The sequence below is a fragment of the Morus notabilis genome, unplaced genomic scaffold, assembly GCF_000414095.1.
Source record: "Morus notabilis unplaced genomic scaffold, ASM41409v2 Scaffold1300, whole genome shotgun sequence".
Lineage (NCBI taxonomy): Eukaryota > Viridiplantae > Streptophyta > Magnoliopsida > Rosales > Moraceae > Morus > Morus notabilis.
In genome coordinates this window covers 117,327-142,654 of record NW_010362109.1, presented here as the reverse complement: position 1 = coordinate 142,654, position 25,328 = coordinate 117,327, and the positions used below count along the sequence as shown (strand labels likewise).

Genomic DNA, 25,328 nt, shown 5'->3' with positions numbered 1-25,328 from the left:
CCCCCTCGCCCCTCGCTTGTTTCGGTTCTTTCTAAAGCCTCTCAGACAGCCTAGGATTGTCTCCGAGATTCTTGTAAGTCTCCTTATAATTACCCTGTTAATGTTACGTACATATATATATATATATATATATATATTATATTGTAAACTACATCCCATCATATCTCGACTATTTTTTTTTTGGGTATAATTGTTGCTTAGAAATTGAGCTTTGTTTTTCTGATGTTGTGGGAATTCCAACCTTGTTATTATTATATAATTCAAAATTACCATTATCTCTAACCTTGCAAAATTCTAATTTCTTTTATACAATGACACATATAACTTACCATTTTGTAATCAACAATTTTATGCCATGTTCATATTCATATTTGCTGAAGTTACAATATTACTTAACTATAAACACGATTATCAACAACTTGCAATAACATTTTGGGTATTGGAAGAGCATCTTCACTTACCATTTTGTAATCAACAATTTTATGCCATGTTCATATTCATATTTGTTGAAGTTACAATATTACTTAACTATAAACACGATTATCAACAACTTGCAATAACATTTTGGGTATTGGAAGAGCATCTTCAATGTCGATGTTATAGCCGTGTTTGGAATTGATCTCATTTTTATTTTTCACATTTTTTGAGAAAGAAAAAATGAAAACATTTTCAAAACGGCGTTTGACGCAATAAAGACAAAAAACGGAAATGAAAATGATTTTTTAGTTTAGTGTAAAATGAGAGAAATGAAAAACGACTTTTAGTCCTTTTTCATTTTTTGTTTTCGTTTTCTCCTCTCTCGAACAGAGAGAGACAAAGAGAGATATTAATGGGTTTTTTTACATTGAAAATAATCTCTTGATAGAACAACCAAACGCATTTTCAAAAATAATTTCTGTCTGAGATTGAAAACGTTTTCATTTTTATTTTCATACAAAAAACAAAATCATTTTGGAACGAGTTCCAAACGCACCCTATATTTGGCACTAAAATGGAAAAATAGAATGTTAGCATCTCCAATGCAATGCTATAATTAATGTGCCAATTGCAAATTTAACATTTGAGTGCAAAAAATACTCTCTAATGCAATGTTATTTGTTGTGCCAAATTTTTTATATGCTATACTTCGTGGCAAACAAATTTTTCACTAAGTATAACATATGAGAAATTTGACATTTGATTATTATTGATTGAAATGTTTACTTTTTTCATGTAATGAATGCAAATTTTGTATTTTTTAATTATTTTAAAAATAAAAGTTTACTTTTACAACTCCCAAAACTTAGTAATTATAACAAAAAATAGATTTATCATTTCAAATAGTATTATGTATTGGAGTAAAATGAAAATAACATACCATATTATAGTTTTTTATGCTAAATATACAATTGGTATTAGCATTTACATTGGAGATGGTTTAAAACTAAAATTTTGATTGTAAAATAAATTGGAATTGACATTTTTGTGATAATTAAATTGAAAAGTCAATAGCAATTAAATGCTAAAGTTTGGTATATGTTAATATGTCTCATTCCGTTGTATTCGTTAGTCGTTTCCGTAGAGTAATTTTTTATTACTTTATTTTTTTTATTTCTTCTTCTTTTGCTTGCTATTGTGGTTAGTTTCTAAACATCTTTTTAATTTTAATTTTATTTATTCTTAGTAATTTTGAATGGAGGATTTATTCATCTCTTTATTTATATATCAAAAATTGAAATTTAAAGTATAGCAGATATACCACATTTAGTATTAAAAATAGCATTGCATTCGAACTATTTAAATGTGAAATTATTTGACAGTTCACAATAAGTAAATATTCATCACCTATACTATGCTAGCTTCAACAAATGCGGTATCAAAATGATATATCAAATTAACTCCCCCTTTCACCAATTTTCATTTCACATATAAACGTGAAACACCTAAACATATTATTATAACTTTTTTTTTCCCCTCCAAATCAACCAAATAAATTGGATTTAATATTTATAAACCATTTTAAAATGGTGGGCATGTGTTGTGAAAATACAGGGTGGCATAATAGTGGGACCGAGCGTGTTAGGCCGGAGCAAGAAGTTCAAGGAGTTCCTGTTCCCGGAGAACGCAGACTTCATGGTGAAAAACATAGGCCTGCTAGGGTTCATGTACTTCCTTTTCGTCTCCGGCGTCAAGATGGACGTAACCCTCATCACCAAGTCCGGCAAGAAGCACATCTGGATCGCCCTTGCCAGCGTCATCTTCCCGATGTCCATCGTCCTCGCCGTCGGCTTCTCCCTCCGCAAGTCCATGGACGCCGACCTCGCCTCCGTCTCCTCCATCGGCGCCGTCGCCTCCACCGTCGCTACCACCGCCTTCCCCGTCCTATACCCCGTCCTCAAGGAGCTCAACCTATTGAGCTCCGAGGTCGGACGGATGTCCCTCTCCACCGCCGTCATTGCCGACGCCATCGGCATCAACGCCCTCATCGCCTTCGAGGCCTCGAAACAAGGCGAGGCCCAGTCGAAGAACGGCGGCTGGTACCTCATGTCCTCCATCTTCATCCTCATCCTCCTCATCCTCATCCGCAAGCTCATGACCTGCCTCGTCCTCCGCTCCGGCCAGAACGGCAAGCCCATCGACCAGGCCTTCATCGTCGCCATCCTCCTCGGCGCCCTCTTCATGGGCTTCCTCACCGACATGTTCGGCCTCGCCATCGCCAACGGCCCAATGTGGTTGGGCCTCGTCATTCCCGACGGCCCTCCGCTGGGGTCCACGCTCGTCGAGAGAACGGAGACCATCGCCACCGAAATTCTCATGCCCTTCTCGTTCGCGTTTATCGGCATGTACGTTGACGTCTCCAATGTCGGATTTGTTTGGCCGGCGCTTAAGCCGCTTGTCGCCATGACCCTCATTGGTTATGTTACGAAGATACTTGCCACGGTGCTTGCTTGTCTTTACTTCAAGATGCCTTTGAGGGATAGCCTCGCGCTCAGCTTTACTCTCAGCGTGAGGGGTCAAGTGGAGCTTTTGTTGTTCATTCACTGGATGGACAAACAGGTATGCATGTTTAATTACTGTGTTTGATCTTCCAATTTCTTCTTTGATATAATTTTATGCCTGTTTTATGCTGGAAATTTGAGTACTTCGTCAACTTATCATCTTTGCGTCAAGGGAAATTATCTAGATACGAGAATTAGTCGATATTTCAGCAAATTGAAGTTAAACTTGTTTTAACAAGTGATATAGTATTGAACTTCAATCTCCCCCCCCTAATCAACTATATTAAGTTACCAAACTCCATTAAGTATCATTTCAGAAAAAGTGTCTTCGCTCTAAGGGAGATTAATGAGTTACTCTTTAATTAGTCTCTGAACCTCCAGTATTAGCATACATACTATTTTCTCTATTCAAGAGAAAATCACGATAATAAAGGATGTACATATGTGTGTGTATATATATATGTATATATTTAACTGTTTAATGCGCCAACCATCATCAATCTGATTTCAGATATGTTGTTTTCAATTTGCTGTCTATTAGATGTTTCTCTAATATATATTTTCATATCATTAAAGTTTAAAAACTTAACCGCATAATAAATACTTATAGTAACTGTTCCTTCAATACAAATAAATACTAAACACTATAAGCAATTAAATAAGATGTCAAAATGTGATTGATGAGATAACTAAATGAGGCACAAATTTGAAGTGTTACTACAACTTCATTGTCCACGTAATATTTGTGATTAAAAAAATCCTAACATCTCATGAATTAATTACGCATTTTCTCAGATTTTGCACCCCTCCTATTTCACAATGTTGGTGCTCCTAACAACCATGATAACCGGGATAGTAACACCACTAATCAGCCTCGTCTACGATCCAACAAAGCCATACATGGTGAACAAGAGGAGGACCATCCAGCACACAGCTCCAGGCGCTGACCTCCGCACCCTCCTTGCCATCCAAGACCAGGAGAGTGTGGGGGCCATCATCACCCTCCTCAAGGCCTCAAACCCGACCCCAGCCACCCCGTTCTCCGTCACCGCCCTCTGCGTGATGGAGCTTGTTGGCCGCGCTGCCCCGGTCTTCATCGACCACGACCGGCAGCGTGAGGTCCCCACCCAGTATACTTCCTGCCTCGTCATCCACAATGCTCTCAGCCAATTCCAAGACTCCCACGCCGAGTGCCTAAAGCTCCATTCCTACACCATCGTCACCCCTAAAAGAACCATGTACCAGGTAATAAGGAAAGTCATGAATTATGTGATACTAATCAGTGTTAATGTTCTTTTTATTTTTAACAAAGTTTTTCTGTTAATATATAAAAGTGTATATACTGGATTAAAATCACATGTCCAATTTTAATGTTTAAATAGTCTTTAATCAGCTATATTGTATCATTTCATTTAAAAAAAATTGAAAATCTTGTAATTGATTAACTTTTCCATATTTTTATTTTTAAGTATATTAAATTCTAATTAGTTAGACACCACTGCAAAGGTAAAAAATTAAACGTGATCTAAATGTGTATATATTGTATGCATCATTTATTAATGACATTCACAAAATTTCTTCTCTCCTAATATCTTTACCAGGACATCTGCGAGCGAGCTCTCATCAACAAAGCCACCCTCATCATCCTTCCCTTCGACAAGGACAGTCTCGACACTGGCGGCAGAGGAGGAGGACGTCTTGGCGTCCGCTCCGTCAACTCCTTAGTGCTGTCCCATGCACCATGCTCCGTCGGGATACTCGTCGACAAAGGCCACGTCGCAAGGCTGAACCCGGTCGCAGCAGCCTCTTCTGCCTTTGGAGGCGCTGGGCTCCACTTCGCGGTGCTGTTCTTGGGCGGAGCTGACGCCAGAGAAGCCCTGGCCTACGCCGACCGTATGCTCGGAAACCCCGACGTCTGCCTGACCGTGATCCGGTTCCTGGCCTTCAATGGCGAAGGGGACAACGAGATGGAGAAGAAGCTGGACGACGGCGTGGTGACGTGGTTTTGGGTGAAGAACGAGGCCAACGAGAGGGTGCTTTACAGGGAGGTGATTGTCAGGAATGGGGCGGAGACGGTGGCGGCGATACAGGCGATCAATGAGGACACCTTTGATCTTTGGATTGTGGGGAGGAAGCAGGGGATTAATCCGGTGCTTCTCGAAGGGTTGTCGGATTGGACTGAGAATCATCAAGAGCTGGGGATCATTGGGGACTATGTTGGGGCCGTTGATTTCGGAGGTACTGCGTCTGTGTTGGTTATTCAGCAGCAGATTCTTAGAGAGCAGGGGACGGCGGCCAGAAGTGCTTCTAGAAGATTGGGAATGTTGTATGGGAACCAGTAGCTAGCTAGGCTAAATTGAGACCTCCATATATTTATACATACATATGTATAACATACGTGTACGTGCATCCTCAAAGAGATGGATGAAGTTGGCAGAATAGAAGTTACGAAATGTCTGATAATTAAGAACTAGAACTGAAATCATTTTTGAATTTTATATGTGTAAGTGAAAAAGATCATGTGTTTGTTGTTTTTTTTTTCGGTGGAAAGACCATCATGTTTTTATTTGTTGTAAGTAGAAGATTATGATGTTTGTTCTTGTAAAGTACTATAAAGCAGACGATTTTGTTGATGAATCAAGGAGATTATTCAACTTCAACTAAAGGTATATGTACCAAGTTTTTCCATTGTTTTGAAGCTTTTGATTTTTTAGTGAGAAGCCTTGTTCTTTTCACAACTTCAGTTACAATTCAAATTATATTGTTACAGTATTTTTTCTCATAAAAATTTAAATTTAACTTATTTATTACAATATTTTTATCTCACATAAGCAACTCAAATTCTCAACTAAAATTATGAAGCAAACATAGTGAGTTTTTTCTTACAAACAATAGAGAGAGAAATTATTTTTTAAGACCATCTCCAATATAAAGGATAATACCAATTGCATATTTAACACCAAAAAAAATGTGTAACAATATATTTATAATTAATATATTATTTTTATTTATGCTCCCATGTATAATGTTACTTTCAACCCTAATTTACTTTTTGTTGTATATTATTATGCTTTGAGAGTTGTAAAAGTGAATTTTTAATTTTAAAATAATTTAAAAGTGCAAATATTCTAATGTTTAAATGAAAACGTAAACATAATAACTAATAACTACTTGCCACCACATATTGAATATTGTAATAATTTAAAAGTGCAAATATTTTAATGTTTAAATGAAAAGGTAAACATAACAACCAATAACTACTTGCTACCTCTTGCTACCACATATTGAATATTGTATATTCAAATTTAGTATAAAGAGTAACATTGCATTAGTAGGTTATTTTTCTATTTAAGTGTTAAAGATATTGTATTGGTACGCTAATTTTGTATTGAATTGAAGATGCTCTAGGGTCCCTGAACTAGACCCAATCAATAATGCTGGTCCTAACTTTTGGACGCAGCACACTGTCTAAAAAAATAATTACTTTATCGTTTGTCGTAAAAAGAGCATTTTGTCATTTGTTTAGAAACAACATTTAGTTCAAGTTATTCTTCTGTATTCCACTAAAAACAAAATTGTTCTAATAGTATGTCATTTGAAAGTTTCATTACAACATTTAATTTAAATTTTTCTTCTTTATTCCACTAAAAAAATTTGTTCTCATGGCATATGGCTTTTAAGTTTAATTTTAGTAAGAGAAAAAGATATGAACAGATTATATTGTCGTAAATAAACATAAACCATGTAGACAAATTTCATAGATCGACATTTGCTTAACATTTGCTTTCGTTTAATTTAAATAACATTTTCATTTGGAATTTTAATCTTGTCTATTTGAAAGCTGACTTTGACAAACTAAGAGCTTGCCTGAGTTCTATGAGAATAAGAGAGAATATTTAAGAAAAAGGAGAAATCTTTTGTTTTTAGTTTATCTTGGAATAGACTGGAGGTCCTTTTATAGGGCTTAAAGGAGAATGACCTTCATCTCTTTTTTATATGAGACAATAGTTTTTTTTTTTTTTTTTTTTTTTTTAAATTTACTTTATGAGTGCACTTTGGTGTCATTGAAATATTTCTATTCAATTGTACATCATTCTGAGTATATACGTATATTATTTCAATATTCTTACGAAATAGAATATGGATCCACCTTAATTCATCACTAACATGAAGTAGGTCCTCTTAAGATTAAGTTTCAAATGATATCTCAAATTGAATTACCAAGCCATTTTTCTAACATTATGATTGTTATGAAAAAAAAAAAAAAAACATTTCTTGTCCTATAAAGCACGAAACGACATATAAATCTGCAGTTAGAAAAAGATGTTGTTCAAATGTTTAGTTTTTTGTTGTATAAAGATAGAATCGACATGTAATTTGGCTCATTGGTTTAAATGAATTGAACTAAAAAGTTCAAATAAACCAGCATTTTTCGAGTATTTTTTAGGCTTAGTTCAAAGTAATGGTTTAATATTTTGTGCAAAAGAAAAAATCTCCCAACTCTGGATTTACCATTCCCTACCCTTTTGCTTTCAATGTTTCAGCTATTAAACTTTCCATTTCAAACCCAAAAAGTTCAAACCGCCACATTGCCACGAACCAAGCGGACCTTTTATGTCGTTTATGAAAACTGAGAAACTTGTCTTTGTCGTTTTAGACCCAAACTATTATTACAGGTCTTTTATTGCTTAAAGTTTGTGCCGTTTACTTTAGGGTTTTTAGCACAATTGTTGTAACGCCCTAAGCGGGGGTTATGCAATTTAAATAAAATAATGAGAAACAAATGAAATGAAAACAAAATTTAAGTCTCAATCTACAAAAGAAAAATCTATGGGACTTTACACGAAATCTAAAAAAGAATAAAACACTGTCACGACAAATATTTTAATATTAAAAATTCATAGTACAATCATCATTGGTCAATCCCAGTCAACAAATAATTTAACATAGTTAAATTTAGAAAGTCTTAGGGCTTGTTTTTTGGATCAAAACTAAAAAAAAGTTTGAATTTAAGTTATAATTTTATTCAAATTCATATTTTTTTGTAAAATTTGAGTTTAAACTTGAGTTTGAACTCGAATTTGAACTTAAGTTTAGAGCTAAAATATGAGTTCAAATTCCCCCTTCAAATTAAGTTCTTAAACTTGAACTCAAGTTAATGAACAATATTTTTTCTATTCTTAAAAACGTTATAACTTTTTCATTTTTATTCTGATTGAGATGATTTTTTTTCTATGCATTCACAACGAAAAGATGAATAAAACCTCACCCATATACCCTATTAAAATATTTCATTACCATTGAGTTTTTATTGAAATACTATCTAAATACAAATTCAAGTTTTGACCCCTCCAAATACAAACTCAAATAGATTCTCAATTCAAACTATAACTCAAGTGTGCATATCTAAACATAAACTCACGTTACAACTTCAATTTAAGTTATAACTCAAATTCAACTCAAGATCTACACTCAAATCACCATAACTCAAAAATGCAACCGGACAAGCCCTTAAAGTCTTACTTAATCAAAACAAACGGTTTAAGTACCTATAAGAAATATCAACACGTCGCATACGGCTGACCATCTATTCCTTATCAGATAGATTACACTATACTCTACCTGAGAATTGAAAATAAAAGGGTAAGCATAAAATGCCTAATAGGAGAACCATACTCCCCTTTTAATTTTATTAACTTGTTGAATTATATAGACATGGTCAGTTTTTTCATTTAACAAATAAATAATTAATAAAACATATATATATATATATGATAAATTAAGTGATCAACATCTATACAATAATCATATAGATGCTCTCAAGACGTAGAACCTCTGAAGGGCGTAGTGACTCAAAAACATTGATAGTAAGGAGATCTATCATGGTGAAGCCCTCGAACCAAAAGTAAGGGTAGACCGTTGTCCCGAACCCTCACCATAACATAACCATTGTACAGTAACCTGAGGATTAGCACCCCGAAAAGTGTTGACGTCTCTCCTATCTTTCCTTTTAGAGCATTGCATGCAAGGATGGTTGAAAGGTCTACTTTTATCTCGGTATCACAAAGAGTGTTACAACACTAGTTGAAACACTGAGGATATGTTAAGCATTTCAGATTCAGAAACCAGTAAATAATTGTGCAGAGAAGTAATGAAAAAAATAATAGTGCAGAAACATAAGAGACACAAGAAATTGATATCGCAGTTCGGTGCGCACACCTACATCTGCAAGGCCACGCTCAGAAAGTAAACAATCCACTAAGATTGAAAGATTACAAACACCAATAACGGTCTTACACACTCAATGACTCCCTCATTGACGTATCGCCGTTGTGTCGAGTCTCTTTAGAGGATTTGTCCAAGGAGCACCACCCGACTTTGTAACATCGCTTCACAATCAAGTGTTGACATGCACCATAAGGATAGTCTGCAAGATTTTCCACTCAAACAACAAATCTATCACAGACTCTCAACACCACATAATGTTTTGTACAGTGTCTACCCAAAAGAACCTCTCATTTAACCTGCTGCATACCCCAACAAACCTTACCCCTTCATTATCGCAGATCAATCTCTTCAAAAATAAGTTAATCACCATAGATTCTTTCCATAGATACCTCTAATCAATCAGCCGAGTTAACCAAATCAGCCACCAATCAATCTTAGCAAAATCAATCCAAATCCGGAGGATCATTCCAAATTTGGTGCAGCTAACCCAAAAATGAAAAAACTTGTTTCTTTGAATTCATACTACCGATTTTCAGTAAAAATTGCCAACTAAGGAAGAGCAGTCCTAACAATCTCCCCCTTTGGCATTTTTTGGCAAAACACTAAAAGCATCCTAATGTTAAGAAATTCAAAAGAAAGAGACAACAGAAATAAATTGTTGTTCCGGACAAATTACAAACAATTACACGACTCCCCCTCTTTGTCAAAAAGACTGCCAAAGTAAAGTAGCAGACAAAAGATGACAGTAAGAACTATAAAAGAAAAACTAGGAAGAAGTACCAACTCCATCAGCAGTTGAAAAAGATTGGAGATCTTCAAGAAGCACCACAGCCTCCTTTTTGTGCTGATCAATTTCTTTGAGCTCCTATAAAAGTCTCTTTTCACGAGCAGCAATATCAGCTGAAGAAGATTGGAGATCCTCAAGAAGGTCATAGCCTCCCTCTTACGTTGATCAATTTCTTTGAGCTCATGTAAAAGTCTCTTTTCACGAGCAGCAAGATTGTGTAATTCTTTCTGCAAGTACTGAATGGTACGAGCTTTTTGAACAGCAACAACAGATTGATAGGAACCGGATGTGACACCAGTTGAGACATGAGGAGTAACATCCTTTTGTAACTCATCTTCAGAATCTGAGAAAAGCTCCCCCTGAACATCATCCACATGCTTTCCAGAGTGAAGTTTCTTTGAAATTCTAAGTTCTCCTAGAAATTTGTCAAACACCTCTACCGACTTCTTAATATCGTTTTGAGACATCAACACTCCATAAATGAGAAAAGGAAATGGAAGCATCTGATGAGTGAATAGAACTTCAACATTACCTACTATTTGATTATAAATGAGTTATCCAATGTCAAAGGAGAAACATAGACTAATCAGATTTTTTTTATACATTACATTACACAGATTCCCAGAGCCATCCACAAAGACTCAAATCAGAGAGCATCTAGTGCCTTTGTAAAAATATCTGCCAATTATTTTTCAGTAGCACCGTATTTAAGAGTGACTGTTTTATTCTCCACCAGTTCTTTGATAAAGTGATGACGAATATCAATGTGCTTCGTGCGATAGTGTTGGACTGGATTTTTAGAGATATTTATTGCACTAGTATTATCACAGTATACAGTCAGAACATCTTGTGAAATATCATAATCTTCAAGCATCTGTTTCATCCATAGTAGTTGTGTACAACAGCTTCCTGCTGCTATATACTCTACCTCTACTGTGGATAGAGAGATGGAATTATACTTTTTACTAAACCAGGAAACAAGATTATTCCCCAAATAAAAACATTCACTAGAAGTGCTTTTTCTATCATCGGCATTGTCAGCCCAATCTGCATCACTAAAACGTGCGAGACTAGAATTTGTATCTCTAGAAAACCAAATTCTATAGTCAACTGTACCACTTACATAGCAAATTATCCTTTTAACTCCAGCCAAGTGACACTCCTTAGGATTTTCCTAATATCTAGCACAAACTCCAACACTAAATAGACTAGGATCAACTGAAGCGCCATTATCATCTTTCATCAATTTCTCATTTGTGCCCATAGGAGTTCTCAAATGTCTTGATTTTTCAAGACCAACTTTCTTCACCAAATTTCTTGCATATTTGCTTTGAGAAATGAAAATCTAATTTTCCATTTGTTTCACCTGCAGGCCAAGGAAATAGTTTAATTCGCCCACCATACTCATCTCAAACTCCTTCTTCATCTGGTCAACAAACTCATGTACCTTTCTCTGACTAGTGGATCCAAATAGAATGTCATCCACATATATCTGGACAATGATAATTCCATATTTGAACTTCTTGATAAACAAAGTTTTGTCAACTCCCCCTCTTGTATAGCCCTTCCTGTTCAAGAAATCATTCAACCATTCATACCAAGCTCTAGATGCTTGTTCAATCCATATAAAGCCTTGTTGAGCTTGTAGACATAGTTATGTTGAAGAGGATCTTCGAAACCTTTAGGTTGCTCTACAAATACTTTTTCATTCAAGAACCCATTCAAAAATGTACTTTTCACATCTATTTAAAACAACTTAAACCCCAACAAACAGGCAATAGAGAGCAAAAGCCTGATTGACTCAAGCCTTGCAACTGGAGAAAAAGTCTCATCAAAATCAACTCCTTCAACCTGGGTGCACCCCTGTGCAACAAGTCTCACCTTGTTTCTGGTAATGTTCTCATGTTCATCAGTTTTATTCTTAAAGATCCACTTAGTACCAATAACATTGGAATCACTTGGTCTAGGAACTAGGCTCCACACATCATTTCTCATAAACTGCTCCAACTCCTCCTGCATTGCATTTATCTAGAACTTATCTCGAAGTGTTTCTTTAACATTTTTTGGTTCCACAGTAGAAGTGTAGCACACATATCTCACCATGTATCGATAATTTTACTTTGGTTTATCTCGAGTACGTATACCATCATGAATGCTTCTAATGACCTCCTCAACTGGATGATTCTTCTTCATTCTGGAAGATAGTTCCCTGGTAATTGGATCTGCAACGTTGTAAATCTCTGTCTTTGGTTCTGACTGCCTTGTCCCAGGCAATGTTATAACACCATCTGCAACATCTTTTGTGACAATGTCTTTAGCATTATGCTTCTCATCTCCTTGATCATCTATTTCAGATTCATTAAAAGCTTCATCTTTAGAGAGTCTTTCTACAGTCCCTTTGAAGTCATCGACTACTACATTTGCAGACTCCACGATAGCTTGAGTTCTCTTGTTCTAAACTCTATAGGCTCGACTATTATTAGAGTAACCAAGAAACACTCCTTCATCACTTTTTGCATCAAGTTTTCCTCGCTGTTCCTGATCATTGAGAATATAACACACACTTTTGAAAACATGGAAGTATTTGAGATTAGGTTTCTTACCCTTCCAAATCTCATAGGAAGTCATCTTTCTACTTGGTCTAAGGTACACTCTGTTAACCATATAGCAAGTTGTGTTCATAGCTTCTGCCCATAGTCTAAACGCCAATCCCTTAGAATTCAACATTACCCGAGCCATCTCTTGAAGAGTACGATTCTTTCTCTCAAGAACACCATTCGGTTGCGGTGTTTTAGGAGCTGAAAACTCATGAGCTATACCATGTTTATTGCAAAACTCAACAAAGATAGCATTTTCAAATTCCTTCCCATGATCGCTTCTGATTCTTACGATTTTTCCAATGTTGCAATCTTTTTCGTTCGAGAGGGTAAGATGATAACATTTTTATTGGGGATAGTCAGAGGCTTAGGGACAAGCGTCTCTTTCACCAACAATGTTTTGGACATTGAGCTCTCACCAGTATATCCAAGGCCATGACGATCACCACTTGATTTTCCTAATGAAAGAATATGTTCCAGTTTATTTGTACCAGAATTCATCATTTTCAAATTTTTCTGAGTGCTCTCTAATTCAGCATTTGTTTCCTTCAGCTTTTTCTCTCTCTCTGTAGCAATTAATTCATAATTATCAGTAGCTCTCTTCAACACATCATTCTCTTTGACAAGCTCATCGACGCGCTCCCGTAGAGACTTATTTATTTCACACACTTTAACCCATTTGCTGAACATGGTTTTATATGATTCTAGTATGGCATCAACAGTCAACTCCTCACCATCACTGTTACTTTCAAAATCTAAAAAATCTCCTTCGTTTCCGTTGTTCACGAAGTCTATTACAGGCAGTGTTGCAACACTATTTGTAACACTGTTGACATAAACATCATATTGATCAGTATAAGCATAAAAAGCAACGACTCATATGGTCTTCATCCTCCTGACTGCCTTCACAATCTTCATCACTCCACGTTGCATTCAGAGACTTCTTCTTCTTCTTTAGAGTTTTGGCGCACTCGGATTGAATGTGCCCGTATCCATCACACTCGCGACATTGAATACCTCTGTTCTTTGTCTTGAAATCAGTACCACTTGTTGCAGCTTTATTCTTTTGAAAATTGATGGAGTCGCCATAGCTTATATTTCTGTTTTTCTTATTAAACTTCTTCATCACCTTGTTGAAATTCTTTGATAATCTTGCTATGGCTTCAGTTAAGTCTTTTTCATCATCAGACTCAACTTCTTCAACTTCGGCTTGAAAAGCAATGTTTTTCTCGTTCTCCTTCTTGTTTTCATTTAGGTTCATCTTGAAAACACGCAAAGAGCCCATTAATTCGTCAAGCTTCATTGACCGCACGTCTTTGGCATCTTTAATAGCTGTCACTTTGTAAGCAAACCTTCGAGGGAGTGATCTCAATGCCTTCCTCACCAGTTTTTCCTCAGGAATTTTCTCACCAAGTGCAAATGATTCATTAGCAATGTCACACAATTTGGAATTGAAATCTGAAACTGTTTCATTTTCAAGCATATGAAGATTCTCAAACCTTGTAGTGAGGATTTGCAACTTTGATAGTCTAACTGTTTCTGTACCCTCATGAGCTGTCTGCAATATCTCCCAAGCGTCTTTGGCTGATTCGCACGTAGAAATAAGTTTGAATTGATTGGCATCAACTCTATTGAAAATGGCATTCAATGCTCTTGAGTTGTTATTAGCCAACCGATCTTCTTCAATAGACCACTTTTCTTTGGGTTTCAATATTTCTTTTCCAGCATCATCTTTGATGATGAGGTGTGTCCAACCAGTTAGAACACACACCACGCCTTTTCATCAATAGCTTTGATAAAAGCCTTCATGTGTGCTTTCCAATAGGCATAATTGGAACCATCGAGGAGAGGAGGACGCGAAATTGAGCCACCTTCTTTCAAAAAGTCCATCCCTGACACTATAGACCAAATCCCAAAACCTCACCAAACAAACGGTTAGTGAGCCGCTCTTATACCAATTGAAAGGTCTGTTTTTATCCCGGTGTCACAAAGAGTGTTACATCACTAGTTGAAACACTGAGGATATGTTAAGTGTTTCAGATTCAGAAACCAGTAAATAATTGTGCTGAGAAGTAATGCAGAAAATAATAGTGCAGAAACGTAAGAGACACAAGAAATTAATATCGTAGTTCGGTGCACACACCTACATCTACGGGGTCACGTCCATATAGTGAACAATCCACTAAGTTTGAAAGATTACAAAAATGAATAACGGTCTTACACACTCAAAGACTCCCTCCTTAATCGTATCGTCGTTGTGTTGAGTCTCCTTAAAGGACTTGTCCAGCGGGCACCACCCGACTTTGTAACATCGCTTCGCAGTCAAGTATTGACATGCACCATAAGGATAGTCAACAAGATTTTCCACTCAAACAACAAATCTATCACAGACTCTCAACACCATAAAATGTTATGCACAGTGTCAACCTAAAGGAACCTCTCATTCAACTTGCTGCATACCCCAACAAACCTTACCACTTCATTATCGCAGATCAACCTCTTCAAAAACAAATTAATCACCATGGATTCTTTCCATCGATACCTCCAATTAAGCAACCGAGTCAACCAAATTAGCCACCAATCAATCTCAGTAAAATCAGTCCAAATCTGGAAGATCATTTCAAATTTGGTGTAGCTAACCCAAAAAGGAAAAAACATGTTTCTTTGAATTCATACTATCAATTTTCAGCAAAAATTACCAACTAAGTAAGAGCAGTCCTAACAATGGTAAACGCCCATCATTCTCAACACTCACGCCATCACTGATATATCCGGGTTAAATCATCTAACCATGCGTTTCTAAGATAATCATTCTAAGTCATCTCAAATCACTTGGCTACGTTGTATGCTACAGGAAGACCCACTATTTGTGTGTTCAAATGATATCATATAATAATAACAAAATTTAATTATACAATTTAATTTCTCAGAATTAACAAATTAATTAAATAAAATCTCATAAAAATTGAGTAATAGAACCCTACTTCAAAACGGGTTTCAGAAGGACTGTGGGTGGGTAGGAATAACTTACGAAGGTCTCTTGAGCAATTGAGATCATGAACGCATCTCTGTTCCACCGGTCGACTCTCCCTTTATCTGTGTGCAATCGGTATCAGACGACTTTTCAATGGAATGGAATTGGCTCAAACGGAGGTCGTCATTGCATTGAGCTCATTGAAATAAATCGAGATATGATCTCGAATTGTCAATTGGAGATCAAGAGGCTATAAATGAGAGCTTGCCGAAATCGGCCACTGGCGACAGCGGTATCGTACGATAGTGAGTTCTCCTAGAGTAGATTTCTGCAACAAAGGTGAGGCCTACCCTCCTTAAATCAACCATTATGAGTTCAACAGTGAGGTCAATTTCGCAAAATTTCAATTTTAACAGTACAAATCAAGCTCGAGAATTTTGGAAAAATTTGGTGACATGAATCTCGATTTTGGGGCTACAAATGAGAGAAATTTAGTTAGGATTTTGTCACCCGTTGCCTTCTGAATATTTTGACACCTACGACATGAAAAATGGTGTCCAGAATCAATAGATCAACCCCCCACTACGACAGGGGCTTTGAACTTCGGCGGAACACAGATGGGTTGAGTGGCTAAGGTCGGGGTTCGACTCAACGGCTCCCTCTGAGCCAATCCTCACTAACAGTGTCATTCATGGCAGCCTGGAGAAGAACAAATGACGACGACTCAAATGGTAAAAATGACCATCTCCGTAGGAGGTGTTCCAACAAGAATCGATGATAAATTCAGGGTGGGTTTTGTTTCTCTCGTCACTCTCAATTTATAGAGACTGGAATTACTACGATTGGAGTTAGAATGACAAAATTATGACAACGAGAAGTTTATGTGTTTTTCTGAACTGAAATCCTTTTCATTCGATCTAAAAACATTTTAATTGAGATGTTAAAATTTTTAATCGAATTTCTTTTTCGATACTAAGTTAATGCAATCTCATTAAAATGAGATGTATTACAACAAGGTGCTAAAACAGGGATAAATGTGTAACATATCCTTTACATATAATGCCAAAGAAACGACAAATTTCATCTGTTCCCGTTTCACTTGAATTTCCTCTCTTTCCTTCTCAGCTTCTTCGCTCCCTCCCCCTGTCACACTCAGTAGCTTTCCTTCCTTCCTTCCCTCCCAAAACAATCCTCTTTCTCTCTCTCTCTCTCTCTCTCTCTCTCTCTCTCTCTCCACCATGGACGACGACGCGTCGAACCACTTACGTCGGATGTCAAGCCGAACCCGGAAGGTTGCTCCAAAGATGGCTGCTGCTCTTGCAAGCACCGACAACCGCACCCAGGTTTCTCTTCTCTCCAGCTTTCTGTGATCTTTCTAGGGTTTTTTTTTAGATTCGACACTGCCAGTTTTGGCCTGATTGGAATTCGTTCTTCTTAGGCAGCTCTTGCTCGCCTTGAAGCTTTGGAAAATGATAATGCGGGAATCGAGACTGTGGAGATTAATGACGAAGACGAAGATTCTCTCGACGATGATGATCAAGGTATTCTTCTTCCTTTGTCTTTTTGGAAATGTTGCCACATGACTTTAAAGAAAGGCGGTTCTTTTATGAGACAAAGGTGTAGAATTTCAATCCTGAGCTAATATGATTGATGAATTTATTCATCGGTATAAACTTGTAATCAAGCATTACGGGTTTTGGATTGCCAGAACTATCTAGTGCTTCAATGAAAAAAAAGACGGTGTTCTGCCGTTTGGAATTGCTTCTGTACTCTGTGTGTGTGTGTGTTTTATTTTTTATTTTTTTATGATTTTTAGGGGCTGAAAAGTCCATTGATTGTGTAACTGATCGGAAAAGGGGCAAAAGTGTAGTGTCTAGTAGTAAATTTTAGGGCTGTTCATGGGTTGGATTAGTGCAGGTAGGGCTTTTTCTTTCCCCGCCCCAAAGGGTGCGGGTTACGCATATTTGGCTCTAACGATGTTAGAAAAATTTCACAACTCAATGATGTTTGGGTTGGGTTGGGGCGGTGCGGGGTGGGTTGGGTGGTCGGTTTCAACATTCAAAGAATCAAATACTCCAAGTTCAATCCAACATTAAACATGAAGCAAAGCAATCCATCTAACATCAAATATAAAGTAAACATAAATTAGTCTACACTCATAAATTAGTCTTAACATAAAGCAAACATAGAGACTTAATTCGAACATGAAGAAACTAGAGAGTAGAAATGAATTACCTGCCTAGGGTTAAATATTAGAGGAGGCAAGTTAGAGCACGGGTTGGGTTGGGGTGTGCGGGCCATTATAGGCCCAACCCACACCCCGCCCGAAAACTTCGGGCCTGACATTGAATGGGCTGCAAAAAAAAAACAAAAAAATTAACACTAGAAATTGCATTTTTCGGGTTGGGTTGGGGTGGGGTGGGTTGGGCCGGGTTTTGCAGGGTTATGAACATCCCTAGTAAATTTTTGGACAAAAGTTAAGAGAGCCCTTGCACTTTGAACTTTTCTTTCAATTGCTGCACTGTTTGCCTTGAAGTTCTTTAACCTATGTTGCAGTGTACATGCAAAAGAAGCAGTCCAAGAGCATGAAACGTAAAACGCGACAGGCAAAAGCGCTCGAGGCCAGGAAAGCTCCACGGACGTTTCTTGAGCTCTTACATGAGGTAGGATTGGATTGTTGAAAATCAGATGCCTGACTGCATCTTTTTTTTTTATGCCATTTATGGGTTTTCTTCATTAATGATCATGTGCCTTCAAAAACAGGCAAATCTGGAATTTTTGCCACCTCATGTCCCGTCCTATTTAAGGGCGGCAGTAGGACCTCCGAGCTCTACCTCTCGCCGCCATTTTTGCACGGTTTGTGGTTCTGCTGCTAGCTATACATGTGTGAGGTGTGGTGTACGGTTTTGTTCTTGCCGTTGCCAGAATGTACATAATGATACTCGCTGTCTGAAGTTTGTGGCCTGAGCCAACCCAAAATTTGTTTACTGAAACTGGATGCTGACACATTATAGTATCTCAGAGCCAATGTTTAAAAAATTTTATACTAGTATTCTTGCTTTGAATTGTCCATTATTTGGTCGAGATAAATGGAATCCTTTCTCATTGTATGCTTGTAAATTCAAAGTGATGACCCCTGTTTGCCATGAACTAAATTTGCATTTGAAGTTGTACTTCATTTGTTAGGTTAGTGAAGTCTGTGACTTTTGAGTTGTTGCCATTGGAAAGCTCAAATGAAGTAGTAAGCTATTTATTAGAGATCTGAATCCTTTTCATTCTATCTGAAAACAATCTTAGGTGGACGTAGGAACCTGATAAATCAAGCATTTTGATGGACGCTACCTAATTCTGGATTACCACTCCAGGTGGAGCACATAATTGTTCTATTGGTTTCAAATTCAGCATAACAAATACATAGAAAATCAAAAGCACACGAGAAAACAAGAATCCTTCTAATGGTATGTTTGGGTTTAACTTGTGGTCTCTTTTTTCATAATCTAGCATCTGGGTAGATCTGCAGGGGGAGGTATCACGGATTGTGATGCTCCAACTCCGTTCTCAACAAGAAAAGCCATTGCCAAACCCAGAACGATATGGGCATCAAGATGACAGTGCATCAACCAAATTCCTGTTATGGGTGGTGACCAAGAAACAAGAGTTAGTGAAATCTCTACTTGGTAATGATGAGATTGTGGTTAAAAACACTTCTTCACTTATACGAAGACGCAAGAATGTTTACCTGGGTTATCTGCTATGAATCGGATGGCTACCCATCCACCTGGAGGAGTTCCTATGGTATTCCTCTGTGGCGGGTCGATGAGGTTAAACTTAGCAGGATCTGTTTGCGGGTTGAAGTTGCCGAAACCCGATCCAACAACATAGAAATGGTATCCATGGAGATGCATAGGGTGGTCTTCTGTTGTGACAATACTTGTGTCCTGCAATACGATTTGTACACTGGAGCCATACTTCAACTTGTAGAGCTTAGTTCCAGTGGATGGTTGCCACAGCCCCCGAGGCACGTTACCTGTATAATCGAATTGCAACGGAGGAACAGGAGGAAAGTCAGTGGTGAAGACACCTGGCACACCTTGGTAGTAAGCCTGCATCAGGGAGGTCCTTCTTGGGAATACAAATGAAACGTTGTTCATGCTTGCAGCAAAACGAGTTCCATTGGGTCCTTGGCAACGGGGGCTATTAGGACGTGTGCAGTTGTTTAATCCAAAACCTACTGTGAAGAAGAGGTTATGGTCTATCTGTGTAGGGACATCGACCTTGGAAGGACTTCTGAACTTAGCAGTAAATGCGGTTGCTGTGGCTGTATCGTTAAATGCTGGTAATTGTGATAAGATTGGTCTTGAAGGTTGTAGCCCTTTCTTGCAGGCAGATTTGTACTCAAGGATTGCAGTGGTGGTTGTGTTGTCAAAAGCAGCATTCTGAGCAGTTTCATAGGCACGTGCGGCCATATAGTAGCGTGCCGGTTTCTGATCAGCTGTAAGGAGGATATCTGTTGTTTGACCAGGTCCGATCATAATGACCTGAGTTGTGAAAGGCTTTGTGTAGAGAGCATCGGCGGCCACAACAGTCATCTTGTGGTTGGCAATAGCAAAGAAGAGTTCTTGATTGAGTGCAGAGTTGATGAGTCTTAGAAGGATTGTCTCCCCTGAATCCACCGGAATTCTCACAGTTTCTGCATGGAAAATTTGTTATCAGATTCTAAACAAGGATAATCTCCAAGTCCAAACATAAATTTATGGTCAAGTCTTAGAGTTAAAGGAGAAGTTTTGCTAACCTTTGTTGGAGCATCTATACAGATCACCAGGCTGACCATTAATGGTATATGCATCAGACACATTTGGTGCTGCTCCAGTGAATTGTGACTGCCTCAGGACATCCATGGGGTTTCTGTTCCACCATTCCCCTGTCAATTACCACAACTTGTTAAAGAGAGAATTTTGTGACGGTCAAGTGAGTATAGGAAAAGGGGTTGGAAACGAACAAATAGTAAGTACTAAGTAGTCAATTCTTACCAAGAAGAATTGGAACTTCTCTCTTGGGCATATGGAAGGGATATGGAGTTCCCAATTTAGGATAGATGATGAGAGCTCCATAAACAGTAGCTCTAAGCCATCTGCTGTGAGCATGCCACCACAATGTCCCCTCTTGGTCTATAATTGTGAACCTGTATGTGTAGGTTCCTCCTGGTTGGATGGGACATTGAGTAACATACTCAGGTCCGTCTGCCCACGGATTTTGTAGCTGTCGAATTCCATGCCTAGAGGATAAGAAGTGACAAAAATTAATATTCAACATCAAAATTTCAAGCGTCATTAAGTTGAGTAGACCTCAACTACAGAGTGAAAAAATCTAACTCAGAATACTTGATGAGTCTTGACATTCCTATAGTGGTAAACTTTTCATGGGGTTCCAAGACTAGTTTTAATTCTTCATCCCTATATTAATCCTAGGGTGAAACAACATTCAATCTTCTTTTTGATTAAAGAAAATATAAAGAGTAAATTATTAGCTTGGCTAGCGTGGTAAGTAGTCAGGCAATATTATGCATGAGCAATGTGCATGCATGAGTTTTACCAATGCATGGTAACATTGTACTGTGCGCTGTTTATAACTCTAATCACAAGGGTATCTCCATTTCTGACTGCCAATGTTGGTCCGGGAAATTGTCCATTGACTGTGATTCGGTTCCGGGTTCTGCACAGCCTCGTCACCGGAGTTGGTTGAACCTAATTTCCAAACAACAGAAAAAAAGACGTTTTCAAACGGATGCTATATCATTCCAGAGAAATGCTAAGCAAGAAACGAAGAATTTGTGGACATACGACAAACTGATGGTAGTGAGTTTCAGCATCAGCTATAGAAGTAAGAGAAGCGAGCAAACCGAAGACAGCAAGTAAGAGGCTATAGCAGCAAGGCTTGACACCGAGTTTGAAAGTCTCCATTGCTGCTTTCTTAGCTCCTTTGTTAAGTATGGTAGTTATGTGTGAGCATAGACCCGTAGGAGAGCAGCTATTTATACCAAGATAAAGCGGGAAGGGGTAAAGACTTAAACTTAATATTTTAATTGCAGAGAGATGTATTTGAAAATTGGGTTTTGAGTCAATAAATGATACGTTGAGATTTTAGGACATCTAGTCCAACCATAAAGAGGATTTGGTGCACCCACTATATAGCTCCATCACTTGTTATTTAGATGAAAGTTTTTTGTGTTTTGGGTTTTGTTAACTGCAACTTTGAAATACCAAATAATCAAATATATATCTGATATCTTCTGGTCAAGTATGATGATATTCTACTGCTGTATCAGTTAAAGATTGGAAGTCTTATAACCGCAAGGTAGAAAGCTTTACTTCACTTAATAATCAGAACCAAAAGTATTCAAACTTGGTCCAATAAATAATGTTATCAAGTTCATTTAGGCAAGAGATTTGGTTCTACAAAGTAAGAGAGAATCTGGAAGAACTCTTAGTATTATACCTAGAAATAGTGTTTGAAGTCTTCCTTTCGTTTCCTGTTTTATTATTATTATTATTATTTGCCTAGTTTATCTCTAAACGCTTGCATACAATTTGATAAATAAAAATTTCGTCTGATGATTGGCCAATAAATGCCAAATCAATATTGTTAGCTCAACAATTCAAAGATCCTATAACGCCATTTGGAACAAGACGAGCATTACTATGAATGTTTCACTTTCTAAAGTTTTTAAGTCATGATGGTTAGCGTCAGGTTGAATTTGGTTTGATTTGGTAGAGGAAAGAGAAAGTGCAATGTTTTGCCTTTGCTGACCACAAATAGATTGACATATAAAAGAGCCATCAACAATTTTCTTACATAATAAAAATTTTCTCATCAGCTCCGCAATCTTTAGTGGAAGTTTGGTTTTTGTTTTTGTTTTTGCTTTTTGTTTTTGGTTTTCTATAAAAATGCATGCAGCGATGCATTTTGCAATTCTTAGTTTACGTGATGAAGATAACACGTCATTCCAAGGGGGGAAAAAAAGCATTTGATTTCCTCATATATGTCAAAATTGTAGAAATAAACTCAACTTCTCTCACAAGTATCAGAACCAAATCTGAACTCCCATATTTGTCAAGAAAATATAACAAAGTTAAAACAAAAAATAAATCAATGAAAATATATGTACAAATGATTAAGTTCTATTAGAATCACAAATATGTTATCTAGTGAAGGAAATCAAACATTCTATTACGTGTTTCCTTAAAATTCTCTTTTTTTTTTCTTTTTTTTTTAATGATCAATCAGCAATGAGAATTCATTAAAGAGTCACTACAGAGTTAGGATATAGGACAAATTCAAAGCCATAGAAACGGATGTCACTCACATGACTAGACAATACAAACGCACCGTTAACTCAACAACGGAGAGAACTCTAATAAGTGGAACAATAACATGATTCGGCCACATAAAAAAGACTCATAATGCGCCACATCCTAATCTTAAAATTGACCCAAGCCACACAACACAAACTAAGCGCAGTGGGTAAACCACCCTCTAACTGAGACAAAACACCGATAGATGGGGAAACCATCACTGTTATGACAACACTAATATAATTAAAAAACTGTAAAACTGTTATAACTTTATAAAGATTCCAAACGATTAACCTAGCAAGATCAAGCTCCTCAACACTAGAAATATATAAAGCACGGTAGGAGCAGCGCCAAAAAAAGGCATCTGAAACAACGACGGAAGCGTCAAAAATACGGCGGCGCATGGATCTCACGCGCCGTCACCAACGGGCAGCAACTGCCACACACGCCGATCCACCTTCCTCGCCTACCTTCCGTGACCTAGTTCTTGTAGTTTCAATGGAATCCCGTGACGAACGCGTCCTAAATCTAGGGTAGAAGAACGGCAACTTATTCCCTTTGAACGGCTCCATTCCGATAAATACCCACACTTTAAACGGCTTCATTCTGAACCACTGACTACAGAATGCACTCTCTCTATTCTTGTAGAGTCTCTTTAACTTTCTCTCGTTAAAAATGATTTTTTTAAAAACCTTAAAATTATCATTTGTTTCAAGTAGAATATATTAATTAATCTAAATTTTTTAAGGCTTCCTGCTAATAGTTAATACCAGAAAGAAATAATTAATTATAATTAAAACAAAATCAAATACAAAAACGGAATTGAATAAGTGGAGTAGCACTAAACGAGCGAACTGACACCGTATCACCATACTTAAATATTAAGAATAATAGTTTTGGTTTGTCAAACATATTTACTTTAGTACTTTTTTTAAACATCAATCAAGGCACTAATTAGCATGCAGAGCAGTTCAATTCCTCTATTACTTAAAATGTTTGAAATGAAGCAGATTTGACAGGTCCATTAAATCTCCCTTCAAACTATGTGGAAAGTTGTACTTAACTACGATTATCAAATTCCTAACAATGTGAATTAGGTAGCCTGCCCACTGACTTCAGGCAAGTGTTTTCATCTTGTTCCTTTACTATGCAAACTATGTTAGCTTTCCTTTACTATGGAAAAAAAAAAAAAAAAAAAAAAAAAAAAAAAAAAAAAAAAAACCCGGTCGTAGGACATAGTTCTGAAGAGCTAGATCCGAATTAAATCATAAATCATATTACGAAAATATGATCATAATTGTATTCTATATGTCCTTCATACTCTACTGTAGAATTCTCTTTGTTTGTACTTTTTGAAAGCATTTATCAAACATATGTCCTTCATACTCTACTGTAGAATTCTCTTTGTTTGTACTTTTTGAAAGCATTTATCAAACCGTAAAGAAATGTAATGAAAAAAATAATATGATTGAAAAGAAAAGTAAAATAATAAGATTAAGAGTTATTCATTCGTTTTCATGTATTTACTTAACTATTAATTGATGTAATGAGAAACAACCTCATTTCTTTTCTTATGTTTACTAAAATTAAAAATAGCAATATCAAAATGTAATTATTAAAATGTCATTTTACACAATTAAATAGGCACTGACTATATAGTAATTCATTAAGGTTAGATAAATAAATTTAACATTCATTCCCTATGATAAGAAACTAAAAAAAGATAGTGCAAGAATTGGTATTTCCTTTCCTCATTACCTATATTGTGAGGTCCACTAAATTTTTATTGCTGATTTTATAAGTAAACACATTATTAAACAGAAAAAAAAAAAAAAAAAAAATCACCCCCCCCTTTCTTTTTCCCTTTAATACAAAGTAAACATGCCCTTCAAGTATTAACAGCGTTAAGTCAAAGTTCTTGGAATGGCTCTTCTTGAAGGGTTGACAGAGCAAAGGGAGCAAAACAACTTATTTATTTATTATTTTATTGCATTTTGTTAAAGAGGCATCTGAGCAGCTCAATTTCAACACTGAAATCTGCTCTTTTGGACTTTTCTACGACGTTGAAATAGTAGGAGAGTAAAGACACAAGATTTGAACAATACATTGACGCTCATATAATAATGGTACAGGAGGGTTTTGGTTCGGTTGGATGAGGTTTGAGGGAGGTTGCGACTTGCGAGACCCGTAGTGTATCAAAAAGAATATAATAATTATAATAATTAATAGACCTGTAAAAGCAAGGGCACATTCACACATTTTTCTATCCATAAACCATTTTTCTCATCACCTACAAGGTTACAATCTACCAAACGCTATCAAATGATTTGGACATGTGGAGGGTAAAAAAGTGCATTCAGAAAAAAACTTTAAAACATTAGTACAGCTTTAAACTTTGAATAACAAAATACA

General features: G+C 36.8%; 3 protein-coding genes across 3 annotated transcripts in view; 2 read left to right on the top strand and 1 right to left on the bottom strand.

The window, feature by feature from the left end:
- Window positions 1-5,473, top strand: part of LOC21394420 (cation/H(+) antiporter 25) — a 5,729-nt gene extending 256 nt beyond the window's left edge. Inside the window, exons 2-5 of the mRNA XM_024167571.1 lie at window positions 38-73; window positions 2,032-3,036; window positions 3,774-4,223; window positions 4,580-5,473. Of these exons, the coding sequence (XP_024023339.1) occupies window positions 38-73; window positions 2,032-3,036; window positions 3,774-4,223; window positions 4,580-5,320 (2,232 nt within the window). The 3' untranslated portion in view covers window positions 5,321-5,473. The remainder of the gene's footprint in view (window positions 1-37; window positions 74-2,031; window positions 3,037-3,773; window positions 4,224-4,579) is intronic.
- An 11,195-nt stretch (window positions 5,474-16,668) lies between these two features.
- On the top strand, window positions 16,669-18,695 carry LOC21394419 (SWR1 complex subunit 6). The gene is made up of 4 exons (XM_010101146.2): window positions 16,669-16,907; window positions 17,003-17,105; window positions 18,121-18,227; window positions 18,328-18,695. Exons 1-4 carry the CDS (start codon window positions 16,803-16,805, stop codon window positions 18,529-18,531), a joined length of 519 nt encoding a protein of 172 aa, XP_010099448.1. The 5' UTR covers window positions 16,669-16,802; the 3' UTR covers window positions 18,532-18,695.
- Window positions 18,696-18,879: 184 nt separating this feature from the next.
- On the bottom strand, window positions 18,880-21,524 carry LOC21394418 (laccase-3). Its single transcript, XM_010101145.2, has 6 exons — window positions 21,405-21,524; window positions 21,157-21,308; window positions 20,595-20,839; window positions 20,357-20,485; window positions 19,304-20,254; window positions 18,880-19,192 (listed from the first exon to the last, which is right to left on the bottom strand). Exons 1-6 carry the CDS (start codon window positions 21,522-21,524, stop codon window positions 19,062-19,064), a joined length of 1,728 nt encoding a protein of 575 aa, XP_010099447.1. The 3' UTR covers window positions 18,880-19,061.
- Between the last annotated feature and the right edge of the window lie 3,804 nt (window positions 21,525-25,328).

Coding starts and splice junctions, on each gene's coding strand:
- LOC21394418 (XM_010101145.2), bottom strand. CDS start 21,524: ATGGAGACTTTCAAACTCGGTGTCAAGCCTTGCTGCTATAGCCTCTTA. Junction 20,486..20,594: donor AGAAGTTCCAATTCTTCTTG/GTAAGAATTGAC, acceptor GGTAATTGACAG/GGGAATGGTGGAACAGAAAC. Junction 20,255..20,356: donor GTATAGATGCTCCAACAAAG/GTTAGCAAAACT, acceptor TTTTCCATGCAG/AAACTGTGAGAATTCCGGTG.
- LOC21394419 (XM_010101146.2), top strand. CDS start 16,803: ATGGACGACGACGCGTCGAACCACTTACGTCGGATGTCAAGCCGAACC. Junction 17,106..18,120: donor TCTCGACGATGATGATCAAG/GTATTCTTCTTC, acceptor CCTATGTTGCAG/TGTACATGCAAAAGAAGCAG. Junction 18,228..18,327: donor TTCTTGAGCTCTTACATGAG/GTAGGATTGGAT, acceptor CTTCAAAAACAG/GCAAATCTGGAATTTTTGCC.